We start from the raw sequence: 14,200 nt of genomic DNA on the forward strand, positions 1-14,200 counted from the left end.
GCGACGCGGTTAGCTCCTTTGCTATCTTATTTGATACATCCGGATCAGGTTGGTTTTATACCTGGACGTCAGGCATCAGATAACACTAGAAGGGCTATTGATTTGATACACTATTCATAAGAGGAAACTCCCCTCCTTGATTTTAGCTCTAGACGCGGAGAAGGCTTTCGACCGCATTTCTTGGCCCTTTATATTTGCTGTCCTAGACAAAATGGGTTTCTCGGGCAAATTTTTAGATGGTGTCTCGGCGCTCTATCGTTCCCCCACGGCACGGGTCTCGGTTAATGGTGTTTACTCTTCTAGTTTTGGGATCACTAACAGTACTCGGCAGGGTTGCCCCCCTCTCTCCCTTAATATTTGCACTTGTTATGGAACCATTGGCTGCAAGGATCCGTTGTAATAGCTCTATTTCTGGAATATCCACAGGCCCCTCTGAATATAAAATTGCATTATATGCCGATGATGTCTTAGTTTCTCTCACTGACCCAGCCCAATCCCTAAATTCACTTCTAGAGGAAATAAATTTATATTCTCAACACTCGGGTTATAAAATTAATGTTTCCAAGACTGAAGTTCTCGATTTCTATATCCCAGCTACCCTAAAACAAACCCTTGAAGCCATTCTCCCTTGTACCTGGCATAAAAAGAAGATCAAATACATTGGTGTTTTCTTAACCCATCACTATCATCAGCTGTTTCAGGCAAACTTTCCTCACCCGCTAGATAGCATTAAGTCTGATTTGTGTGACTGGTCCAATTATTTTATTTCTTGGATAGGTAGAATACATTCGGTTAAGATGAGCGTTCTCCCCCGACTCTTGTATCTATTTCAGACCCTCCTGATTTATATTCCCCCCTACGTTTTCAAATTCCTTCAGTATCAGACTTCATATTTCATATAGAACCGGAAACGCCCACGGATCAGACTAAAGCTGCTTCAGCGTCCCTCCAGGGGAGGAGGTTGGGTATTCCTGATTTTAAAAAATATTATTATGCTGCGCAGCTCTCTCACTGTGCTCAGTGGTGTAACTTTAATGCGGGGAAGGTCTGGGTTGCTATCGAAGCCGAGGAATTGGGACTGACCACTGTGTCTTCCCTGTTATGGATATCTAGGATTCATCGCCCCCGGATGGTTTCTTCCCACCCTGTAATTTCCCGTTCTTTAGCAATTTGGGACTTGGTTAACAGACGGTTTAAGTTAGCTCCAAGCCCATCCCCTTTGATACCATTACTCCATAATCCAGGCTTACACAAATCATCCTTTACTGCTTGGTCATTGGGTGATATTTACTATTTAAATTACATCACTATAGATAATAATTTTCCACAATTTTCTGAAATTCAAGATACAGTAGCAATTCCATCCAAAGATTTTTTTCGCTTTTTACAAATTAGACACTTCCATTCTAAAATTAGTTCAATTTTGATTAGTAGACCTTTGACCTGTTTTGAGTCTATATGTTGGAGACGTCCTTCCACTAGGGGTCTTATCTCTACTATTTATTCTTTATTGGGGGAGGAGGTCAGTCCTGATCGGGACTCTCATGAATTGGCGTGGGAGCGTGATCTGGGGCACCCTATAGATGCTGAGGATTGGACGGAAATTTGGGACAACGCCGCTGCCAGTTCTATCTGCGTCAAAATTAAAGAAAATATCTATAAATTGCTGTATCGATGGTATTATGTGCCTTCGCGCCTGCAAGTAATGTTTCCCGATGTTTCGGATAGGTGCTGGAGGAACTGTAGTGGCGAGGGCACTTTTTTGCACATTTGGTGGACTTATCCCAAACTCACTAGTATATGGCAGGAGGTTGTTGATCTTCTCTCGTGCCTCTTTGAGACCACTATTCCCTCTGATCCTCAGCATTTTCTTCTCCCCTTATATCTGCCCTCCCTATCACAATATCAGAATAAGTTATTCCGACACATAGTGTCCGCTATGACCTGCCAGATAGCAGCGGATTGGAAAAACCCTGATCCTTCTCCTATGCAGGTAATACTATCACGGGTTTGGAACATCTACAAGATGGAATATATGACTGCTATATTATGTAACTCATCAAAATCTTTTGATAAGGTGTAGGGCCCTTGGTTGACACACCAAAATATTCCAACTCCATTCAATATTTAACCCCTTTTTTTTTTCTCTTTTGCATCTAGATTGAAGGAATGCCTTCCCGTTTAGAGTCCAGCCACCCTTATCTCCTTATATCTACTTTTGTTTTTTTTATAGTTTTTTTCAATTCTTTTTTTTCCTCTTCTTTTTTTTCTCTACTACTTTTTGACGGTTTGCCACACCGTTGCTGTTAGATATTTTTCTTGCATCTATATTTTGTTTTATAATAAAAAAAAAGTAATTACTATATTATTGTTATATATAGTTACAGCTTATATTCCATATGCATATTTTGTGCTGTAATCTATGTTTGAATATTTGTCTGTTCTATTTTATTGTGATTTGCTCAATAAAAACAATACTTAAAAATAATTACCCTTCTGTCCTTACTCCTGTCTGTTACATATACTTTATCCTCTCCATATTATATTCCATGTATGTCACTCCCCCATGTGGTGACTATATAATAATGACCCTTCTGTCCTTACTCCTGTCTGTTATGTATACTTTATCCTCTCCATATTATATTCCATGTATGTCACATTCCTCCATGTGGTGATTATATAATACTTACACTTCTATCCTTACTCCTGTCTGTTGTGTATACTTTATCCTCTCCGTATTATATTCCATGTATGTCACATTCCCCCATGTGGTGACTATATAATAATTACCCTTCTGTCCTTACTCCTTTCTGTTATGTATACTTTATCCTCTATATATTATATTCCCTGTATGTCACATTTCCCCATGTGGTGACTATATAATAATGACCCTTCTGTCCTTACTCCTGTCTGTTATGTATACTTTATCCTCTCCATATTATATTCCATGTATGTCACATTCTCCCATGTGGTGACTATATAATAATGACCCTTCTGTCCTTACTCCTGTCTGTTATGTATACTTTATCCTCTCCGTATTATATTCCATGTATGTCACATTCCTCCATGTGGTGATTATATAATAATTATCCTTCTGTCCTTACTCCTGTCTGTTATGTATACTTTATCCTCTCCATATTATATTCCATGTATGTCACATTCCCCCATGTGGTGACTATATAATAATGACCCTTCTGTCCTTACTCCTGTCTGTTATGTATACTTTATCCTCTATATATTATATTCCATGTATGTCACATTCCCCCATGTGGTGACTATATAATAATTATCCTTCTGTCCTTACTCATGTCTGTTATGTATACTTTATCCTCTCCATATTATATTCCCTGTATGTCACATTCCCCCATGTGGTGACTATATAATAATGACCCTTCTGTCCTTACTCCTGTCTGTTACATATACTTTATCCTCTCCATATTATATTCCATGTATGTCACTCCCCCATGTGGTAACTATATAATAATGACCCTTCTGTCCTTACTCCTGTCTGTTATGTATACTTTATCCTCTCCATATTATATTCCATGTATGTCACATTCCCCCATGTGGTGACTATATAATAATAACCCTTCTGTCCTTACTCCTGTATGTTATGTATACTTTATCCTCTCCTTATTATATTCCATGTATGTCACATTCTCCCATGTGGTGACTATATAATAATGACCCTTCTGTCCTTACTCCTGTCTGTTATGTATACTTTATCCTCTCCATATTATATTCCCTGTATGTCACATTCCCCCATGTGGTGATTATATAATAATTACCCTTCTGTCCTTACTCCTGTCTGTTATGTATACTTTATCCTCTCAATATTATATTCCCTGTATGTCACATTCTCCCATGTGGTGATTGTATAATAATTACCCTTCTGTCCTTACTCCTTTCTGTTATGTATACTTTATCCTCTCTGTATTATATTCCATGTATGTCACATTCCCCCCATGTGGTGACTATATAATAATTACCATTCTGTCCTTACTCCTGTCTGTTATGTATACTTTATCCTCTATATATTATATTCCCTGTATGTCACATTCTCCCATGTGGTGACTATATAATAATGACCCTTCTGTCCTTACTCCTGTCTGTTATGTATACTTTATCCTCTATATATTATATTCCCTGTATGTCACATTTCCCCATGTGGTGACTATATAATAATTACCCTTCTGTCCTTACTCCTTTCTGTTATGTATACTTTATCCTCTCCATATTATGGCCCTCATTCAGAGCCGGACGCTCTGAGCAGAGCGCTCGCTCTGAATGAGGGCCGTCCTCCATAAAAATGGAGCGTCCTCCTGGACGCTCGTATAGCTGTGGGTCACTACCCACAGCACATACGAGCGTGCAGGATGATGGTCGCGATGGTCTTGACCATCGCCAGTGCGAGCAGGAGCCTGTGGTCGGGGTTTTCGACCACAAGCCCTGGAGTGATTTTGGCTCCATCAGAGCCAAAATCACTCCCACTGACATCACTAGTGATGTCAGTGGGGCCGGCTTCTGACGGTAGGCGTTCCCTTGGAAACGCCTCCGTCTGGCAGGCACGCCCACCAAAGGGGGCGTGCTGTCAATCAACATCGACAGCACGCCCCCTTTGATCAGTCACAACGAGCGAAGGAAAGTCCTTCGCTCGTCGCGTCTGGCGCATGCGCACGACGGAGCTCCCTCCGTCGTGCGCATGCGCAGTGCACACCATCGACCCACTTGCGAGCGGACAGCCGCTTGCAAGTGGGTCTGAATGAGGCCCTATATTCCATGTATGTCACATTCCCCCATGTGGTGATTATATAATAACGACCCTTCTGTCCTTACTCCTGTCTGTTATGTAACTGATTCTCCTTCCAGTCTCTCTCCTGTCTCTTCCTTTCCAATCCCCCCTATTCTCTCCCCTAACACTTGTCCTATATGACGTCTCCTCTTCCTCTCTCCCCATTGTAGCTATCATAGTGCATGTAAGCCTACATGCACTACATGTAACAGTGACACCCTCCGTCGCAGCTTCTTAGCCGTCCCTCCTCCTGCATGCTATCAACAATCCACATCCGCACAGATCCGGCTATACATCACTGCAGTAATCTGTCTACGGGACATAAAGACACCGCCCACAGCGCTCCCCAACAACGCACAGAGACGTATCACTGGGTTCTAGGTATTACTAGGAGTAGGACACAGTGCAGATAGCTCACACCACACACTACAGCAGCTATGCAACACGTTACTAATGTCTGATGTCATAGACAGAGATTACACAGTATAATATCATTGTATAATACACACACAGCTTCTGTACACATCATATAAAGTGTCACTGTGGTATATTGTTGAGACCCTAAATCCCATATACCTGATGCTCCTGTGGGGTCCTGTGATTCTCCTCTGTACAATCCTGTGAATAAAGAGGATGGGGACATCTCTCTGGGGTATTTCTGTTACTGGGTCCATCTGTAGGAGACACATAGAGACTGAGTACATTGTATATATGTGATTATCATATGATGTGTGTATATAGGGGGGCCCCATACCTGCTCTCCCCTGTACAATAAATGACAGTCTCCTCTTACCCAGTGATGTGAGGGGCCGGTGATTCTCCATCATCACGTCCTTGTACAGACCCCTGTGTTCCTCTATATACTCCTCCTCCTGCATGGAGACATAGACAGTGACATCCTGACACCTTATTAGAACCTGACACACACAATGATACAGTCATCACCCAGACAAATCCCCTGGTGTTACTGTATAATGTCTCATTCCCAGCAGTCACCTCTCCAGTCATCACCCAGACACATCCCCTGGTTATAATGTCCCATTCCCAGCAGTCACCTCTCCAGTCATCACCCAGACACATCCCCTGGTGTTACTGTATAATGTCCCATTCCCAGCAGTCATCTCTCCAGTCATCACCCAGACACATCCCCTGGTGTTACTGTGTAATGTCCCATTCCCAGCAGTCACCTCTCCAGTCATCACCCTGACACATCCCCTGGTGTTACTGTATAATGTCCCATTCCCAGCAGTCACCTCTCCAGTCATCACCCAGACACATCCCCTGGTGTTACTGTATAATGTCCTATTCCCAGCAGTCACCTCTCCAGTCATCACCCAGACACATCCCCCGGTGTTACTGTAAAATGTCCTATTCCCTGCAGTCACCTCTCCAGTCATCACCCAGACACATTCCCTGGTGTTACTGTATAATGTCCTATTCCCAGCAGTCACCTCTCCAGTCATCACCCAGACACATCCCCTGGTGTTACTGTATAATGTCCTATTCCCAGCAGTCACCTCTCCAGTCATCACCCAGACACATCCCCTGGTGTTACTGTATAATGTCCTATTCCCAGCAGTCACCTCTCCAGTCATCACACAGACACATCCTCTGGTGTTACTGTATAAAGTCCCATTCCCAGCAGTCACCTATCCAGTCATCACCCAGACACATCCCCCGGTGTTACTGTATAATGTCCCATTCCCAGCAGTCACCTCTCCAGTCATCACCCAGACACATCCCCTGGTTATAATGTCCCATTCCCAGCAGTCACCTCTCCGGTCATCACCCAGACACATCCCCTGGTGTTACTGTATAATGTCCCATTCCCTGCAGTCACCTCTCCAGTCAGCAGGTGAATGTTCTTTTTGGTGAATTCCAAGATATTCAGGTCACTGTGTCTCTTACGTAAAAGTGAGTAAGGTGGCGGCACCGTGATGGGGCGCTGGGTCCTCCTTAGTATACCTGACACAAGGGGACGGCTGCTGGGTGTCTCACACTCACCGGATGTCTTCTTCACTACTGAGTAACCCTGTTTATTGGGGAAGACACCAAATAATATGAGATATGGTAAGAACTTACCCTTGTTATCTCTATTTCTACGAAGTCCATAGGGTTCCACAGGATACCTTGGGGTATAGGTGTGACGTCAGTCGCAGGGCACCAAAGAGTTAAGCTTTCAGCCTCCCAGGATGCACTAGGTCCCCCTCCTATACCCCGCCCCCGGGCCAAGGCACCTCAGTTAGTTACCAAGCCATAGGCCGGAGGAGGAGAAGGAAGAGAGAGAACAAAGATCTGGACACATACAAGAATCACATTCTCACCAGAGGGAGACGGAAAACCGGTGACCAGAGCAAAGCCCATCTGCAGCACAGGTGCGACAGGGCGGGAGTCCTGTGGAACCCTATGGACTTCGTAGAAATAGAGATAACAAGGGTAAGTTCTTACCATATCTCATATTTTCTACTTCAGGGTCCATAGGGTATCCACAGGATACCTTGGGGATGTCCCAAAGCAGTATCCTTTAAGGGTGGGGACGCTCCTGTGCAGAAAGGAGAATCCGCCGCCCGAAGGAAGCATCCTGAGAGGCGAAGGTGTCAAACCTGTAATACCTCACGAAGGTATGGACAGAAGACCACGTAGCAGCCTTGCAGATCTGAACTGCCGAGGCACCACGTCGAGCTGCCCACGAAGGACCCACAGACCTAGTGGAATGAGCCTTCAGAGAAGGAGGGACCGGTAGGCCTTCATGAAGATAAGCTTCAGAAATAGCCATACGGATCCAGGCTGCCAAAGTTTGCTTTGAAGCAGGCCAACCCTTTTTACGGAAGCCAAAGAGGACAAACAAAGCGTCCGACTTCCTAAACGAAGAAGTGCGGTCAACATAAGTCCTTAAGGCCCGCACAACATCCAAAGAGGCCTCACCCACGGAAAGACCCGGTGAGTTAAAGGCCGGAACAACTATTTCCTCGTTAATATGAAACTGGGAAACAACTTTGGGAAGAAACTCGGGCCGAGTGCGGAGCACTGCCCTGTTCCCATAAAAAACCAAGAAAGGGGGTCTACAAGAAAGAGCCCCTAACTCAGAAACACGTCTGGCCGAAGCAATGGCCAGAAGGAAAACAGTCTTAGCTGTTAGCCATTTAAGATCCACTGAGCCCAGTGGTTCAAACGGCGGTCCTTGGAGAGCCCTCAGGACCACAGCCAAATCCCAAGGCGCCACAGGTGGAACAAAGGGCGGCTGAATGCGGAGAACACCCTGCATAAAGGTGCGCACATCCGGGATTGTAGCAATCCTACGGTGAAACCAGACAGATAGGGCCGAAACCTGTACCTTCAAAGAAGCAAGGCGAAGCCCATGATCTAGTCCCGCTTGCAGGAAGGCGAGAATCCGAGACAGACGAAACTCCCGCGGTGCATAACCTCTCGGTCGACACCACTGGAAGAACGTATGCCACACGCGATGGTATATCCTCGCGGAAGACGGTTTCCGAGCTCGCAACATGGTACGCACCACAGAGCTGGAAAACCCCCGGGACCTCAGCATGGCCGTCTCAACAGCCACGCCGTCAAAGACAGCCGAGTCAGGTCCGGGTGAAGGCAAGGACCCTGAGACAGAAGGTCCGGTCGTAGCGGCAACCGCAGAGGAATGTCCACGGACAGACCCTGAAGGTCTGAGAACCAGTGCCGTCTGGGCCACGCGGGAGCTATCAACAGGAGCGTCCCTCCTTCCTGTTTGAATTTCCGGATTACCCGTGGAAGAAGGGAGACCGGAGGGAACAGGTATGCGAACCGGAACGTCCACCGGACGGACAGAGCATCCACCAGAGACGCCCCTTCGTCTCTTGTGCGAGACCCGTACACCGGCAACTTGTTGTTGTGCCGGGACGCCATGAGGTCGATTTCTGGAAGACCCCACCTGTCCACCAGTAGTTGAAAAACGTCCGGGTGCAGGGACCATTCCCCCGGATGAACGTCCTGGCGACTTAGAAAGTCCGCCTCCCAATTGAGCACTCCCGGGATGAAGACCGCTGATATGGCCGGAAGATTGCGCTCCGCCCAAACCAGGATCCGAGAGACCTCTACGAGAGCCGCCCGACTGCGAGTTCCTCCTTGCCTGTTTATGTAGGCCACGGTGGTAGCGTTGTCCGACTGGACCTGCACCGGGCGACCCTGGAGAAACCGCTGTGCCTGCTGGAGAGCATTGAAGACCGCACGGAGTTCCAAGATATTTATTGGAAGCTCCGCTTCTGTCGGCGTCCACCTGCCCTGGAACAAGTGTGGACCCGAAACTGCTCCCCAGCCCCGAAGACTGGCGTCCGTTGTCAACAGGACCCAATTTGGAACCCAGAACGGACGTCCCTTGTTGAGGTGGGTCGTCTGTAACCACCACGTAAGGGACAGGCGAACCTCCTGGGTGAGCACAATCGTCTGGGACTTCAGAGACTGAGTCAGCCCGTTCCACTTGGACAGGATCAGGTGCTGCAGAGGTCTGGAGTGAAACTGGGCGTATTCCACCATGTCGAACACCGACACCATGGAGCCCAGTAACCTCATCGCCGAGTGTAAGGACACCCGGCGGCTGTGCAGACAACTGCGCACCCTTGACTGTAAAGCAGAGATCTTGTCCTCCGTCACGAAGATCCTTTGCTGTCCCGAGTCCAATAAGGCTCCAAGATGCAGAATCCTCCGAGACGGGATTAGAGTGGACTTCTGCCAGTTGATTAGCCAGCCGTGCCATTGCAGCAGTGCAATGGTCAGGTCCAAGTGGCGTAACAGGAGCTCTGGAGATCCTGCCACCAATAACAGGTCGTCCAAATACGGCAACATGCGGACTCCCTGCAGCCGCAGAGAAGCCGCCATGACCGCCATTACCTTGGTGAAAACACGTGGTGCTGTTGCCAGGCCAAAAGGTAACGCCCTAAACTGGAAGTGGTCGCTGCTGATTGCGAACCTGAGGAACTGTTGATGGCGCCAAAGAATAGGGACATGCAGGTAAGCGTCCTGTATGTCCAATGACACCAAGTAGTCCCCAGGTTCCAGCGCCAGAATGATGGACCGTAGGGTCTCCATCCGAAACTTCGGGACCCGCAAAGACTTGTTGAGTGCTTTGAGGTTGAGAATCGGACGATATGACCCATTGGGTTTCTGTACCAAAAATAGATTTGAATAGAAACCCTGGCCCCTCTGGGAGAATGGAACCGCCACTTTAACTCCAGCCTGGAGCATAGTGTGCAATACCTTCCGCAGCTCCGTAGCCTTGTTCCGGTCTGATGGGAGACCCGTGGTGAAGAAGCGAGCCGGGGGTCTGTGCCGGAAGGAGAGGGCGTATCCGTGAGAAACCACCTCCAGAACCCAAGTGTCTGTCGTAGTGGTCGACCAACACTGGGCGAACTGTAGCAGGCGGCCTCCCACCCTGGGATCCCCCAAAGGGAGGCCCGGACCGTCAGGCCGCAGGCTTGTCATCTGGCTTGGGGGCCGGACGTCTGGTACTCCATGCCTGCTTCCGGGGCTTGACCGATTTCTTAGGGCCAGCCTGTCGAGGAAACGACTGGTTTGGGCCTGCCCTGGGCCCTAGATGACCGAAAGGACGATGGTCCCGAACCAGAAGGAGCAGCGGCCGACGGGAGACAGGCAGATTTGGCTGCCACCAGCGTTGCCACAATCTTATCCAGATCCGGACCGAAGAGAACTTCTCCGGTAAACGGCAACGCTTCCAGACCTTTCTTGGAATCTGCGTCCGCCTTCCAGGATCGCAGCCACAAGGTGCGACGAGCAGCTACCGCTGCTGAAGAAATTCTAGACACCAGAGTACTAATGTCTAGAGCCGCCTCGTTGATGTAGGTGGCCGAATCACGGAGATTGCCAATCAACTCCGCCTGATCGGCCGGACAGTCGGATTCAAAAGAAGCCTCTAATGAATCCGCCCAGCGCTCCATCGCTCTGGCAACCCAGCAAATGGCCATAGCCGGCCGTGCTGCCCCCCCTGCAAGGGAATAAGCGGACTTCAGGCAGATTTCTACCTTGCGGTCCGTAGCATCCTTAAGGGAGGACATGGATGGCATCGGCAATGTGGCACTACGGACAAGACGGGTCACGTGAGAATCCACCTGTGGAGGGGATTCCCACTTCGCAAAATAATTATCCGTGAACGGATAAGCCACCGCCAGGCGTCTCTGCGGCTGGTATCTTTTGCCAGGTTGTTTCCACGCCTCCTCTAAATGGTCCACCAACTGACCCGAAAGAGGAAAGACTGTGGCATCGCCCTTCACATCTTTGAAAAAGGCATACTTAGATTTAGCCGCTGGGGGAACTTCGTCCTCAATCACCAAGGCTGTGCGGACCGCCCGAATAAGTCCAGGAATATATACTTTGGACTTAGCATCAGCGTCCTTAGTATGGAGAGGTTCCTGATCGTAAGGATCTAGAATCTCCCCATCATCAGACGTCCCTTCGTCATCCTCATAAGGAGCGGACAGAGACGCCACCGGCCTTTTATGAGACCGCATCACAGACTCCCCTTGCAACACATCCGACAAGTGCTGTACAGAACTCGTCAGGGAGTTAACCCACGCTGGCTCCTGAGAACCCGGGAGCGGGGAAATAGGGAGACTGTGGGGTACCACCAATTGTCGTGGGAACCCCTGCATGGGTGACGACACCACAGACTGCTGGGACAAACCCATCGGAGTAAACGCGGGCTGCGGAGCTAACTGGCCCACTAAAGCTGTTAACGCCTGAGCGAAACAAGCCCAGGGCGGCTCCTGTACCGGTGCTGTAACCGTAATAGGCCGCGCCATGGACAAACACTGCCGGCAAAGGCCCTCCGCGCTACCCTCCCCCTCCGCTAACGGTACTTTGCACGTGGTACACTGTAGCCGGAGGGGAAAATCACTTTCAGACATGATGGCACCACGTATGTGACCTCTCTCACCAATTAAGTATTAAATAGGCGAGAGACCACCCTGCAGCACCGCACCGCAAGGGCTTTAGCAGAAAGAACAGGGACAGTAATAAAGCTGACAGTTTAGATGAAGAAAAGATTACAGGCAGCAGCGCTAGCACAGTCACATACAATGCAGAGAAATAACAATTCCTGCACTAACAGCGCTGATCACTCAACTACACAGACACAGGGCCTGGTAGGACACAGCGCTGCATACACAGACCTGAGCCACAGCGGAGGAGAGGTATGCGGGGGGACCCAGACCACGATGCTTCCGTCCAGCGCTTCCAGCAGCGTTCACCATGCGTTCTGGAGAAGATGGCCGCCGAGGAGCAGAGAGGAGGCTGGCCTGGGGGAGGAGCGCTGCCACAGGACCAGTCGGCAGCATGCAGAGAGGGCTGTGTGCAGCGGGGGAGGCGCCGGCTGTGAGACAGGGAATGCGCGCTCCCCTGGCATGCATTTAACCCCTGGGACGCCGCAGCGCTACCGCTCTGCTGCGGTCCGCTGTCCCAGGGGGTAGTGGAAGCGCAGGTTGGTCGCCTGGCTCCACGCTGCAGCCAGTCCCCAGGGAGCCCCCTGCCTGGGGACTTAGGACCATGTGATCAGCGGGGACCCACCGCGGGACCCCGCTGCTTACATCTGTCCCCCTTGAATCCGGCCATGGTCCGGAGCATCTGGGGTCACCGCTAGCTGTGACCCCAGACGCCCACCAGCATCCCCGGATCAGTACCGGCGTTCTGGTACCGGCGGGGTGTAGGGAAGACAGCATGGACGTCAGGACTGACTGTCCATGCTGTACATCCAGTTGTGCAGCCACAGCTGCATGAAGAATAAGCTTCAGGGGCTCTTCTAGCCCCCACTCCAACAGGTGCACCCGACTCCGGCCGGGCACCAAACTAAACTGAGGTGTCTTGGCCCGGGGGCGGGGTATAGGAGGGGGACCTAGTGCATCCTGGGAGGCTGAAAGCTTAACTCTTTGGTGCCCTGCGACTGACGTCACACCTATACCCCAAGGTATCCTGTGGATATCCTATGGACCCTGAAGTAGAAATCACTGCATACAGTCCCAGATCCCCTCACCTCCCCAGTCATATCCCTGTATTATTACTACAGATATCAGTGATGTCACTGTGACACTCCCCTCACCTCCCCAGTCATGTCCCTGTATTATTACTATAGATATAAGTGATGTCACTGTGACACTCCCAGATCCCCTCACCTCCCCAGTCATGTCCCTGTATTATTACTATAGATATAAGTGATGTCACTGTGACACTCCCCTCACCTCCCCAGTCATGTCCCTGTATTATTACTATAGATATAAGTGATGTCACTGTGACACTCCCCTCACCTCCCCAGTCATGTCCCTGTATTATTACTATAGATATAAGTGATGTCACTGTGACACTCCCCTCACCTCCCCAGTCATGTCCCTGTATTATTACTATAGATATAAGTGAAGTCACTGTGACACTCCTAGATCCCCTCTCCTCCCCAGTCATGTCCCTGTATTATTACTATAGATATAAGTGATGTCACTGTGACACTCCCCTCACCTCCCCAGTCATGTCCCTGTATTATTACTATAGATTAAAGTGATGTCACTGTGACACCCCCAGATCCCCTCACCTCCCCAGTCATGTCCCTGTATTATTACTATAGATATAAGTGATGTCACTGTGACACCCCCAGACCGTCTCACCTCCCCAGTCAGCAGGTAGATGATCTCCAGGGTGAGATGTAAGATCCTCTCAGTCCTGTGACTTTCATCCATGTCCATCCTCAGTGAATTAGTGAGAATACAGAATGTGTGACGTGAATTAAATACTTTGGTTCCTCACAGCAGGACTATCTAGGAATAAATATCACAGAGAACACATGTAACACAGTAAGACATGTAACACTGAGTGACCAGTAAGTCTCCCCTTTCCCCCCAGCCATAGAGCCCTGGTCAGTGTCTGTCAGAGGTTCCTGTGACCCAGCCCCATAAGACTCCTCAGAGGCCATCACACAACGCTGTACTGTATAAGGTTACACCAATGCTCCTCTCCTGGCCGGGGGTCTTATTCCTCCCAGACACAGATTTGGTGCAATTTGCTCCACGTGAATCTTTTACAAACACATGAATTAGGGATGTTGGGAATTTTTACTTTTGTTTTAAATTTATTCCAGAATCGGAGAGAATCTGTGACTATACTGAGGTCATACAGGTAACAGGGGTGTGAGGGGAGAGTACACAGGAGAGCAGAAGGGGTGCAGATATGGGGAGAGGGGAAGTAACGTAGGAATACAGAGCACACAACAGGGGGTGTAACGGCTGTACAGAGGTGTCAGTAACACAGGGGAGGGGGAAGGGAACAGAAGAGGTTAATAACACAGGGATAGGACAGCAGGCAGCCCAGGGGACACACAAAGGGTTACACAATACAGAATCCCATCAGTCACTCTGCACAAATGATGAA

The 14,200-nt window shown here is 48.9% G+C and overlaps 1 protein-coding gene across 1 annotated transcript in view; it reads right to left on the bottom strand.

Moving 5' to 3' along the window:
• The window catches only part of LOC148443298 (uncharacterized), a 96,518-nt gene that overhangs the window by 81,054 nt on the left and 1,264 nt on the right, over window positions 1-14,200 (bottom strand). The window contains exons 2-5 of the mRNA XM_088462997.1: window positions 13,441-13,590; window positions 6,633-6,824; window positions 5,586-5,664; window positions 5,369-5,466 (exon numbers count right to left, since the gene is read on the bottom strand). Of these exons, the coding sequence (XP_088319123.1) occupies window positions 5,369-5,466; window positions 5,586-5,664; window positions 6,633-6,824; window positions 13,441-13,518 (447 nt within the window). The 5' untranslated portion in view covers window positions 13,519-13,590. The remainder of the gene's footprint in view (window positions 1-5,368; window positions 5,467-5,585; window positions 5,665-6,632; window positions 6,825-13,440; window positions 13,591-14,200) is intronic.

This window comes from Taudactylus pleione, unplaced genomic scaffold (genome assembly GCF_031769625.1).
Source record: "Taudactylus pleione unplaced genomic scaffold, aTauple2 ptg001312l, whole genome shotgun sequence".
In the NCBI taxonomy this organism is placed as follows: Eukaryota; Metazoa; Chordata; class Amphibia; order Anura; family Myobatrachidae; genus Taudactylus; species Taudactylus pleione.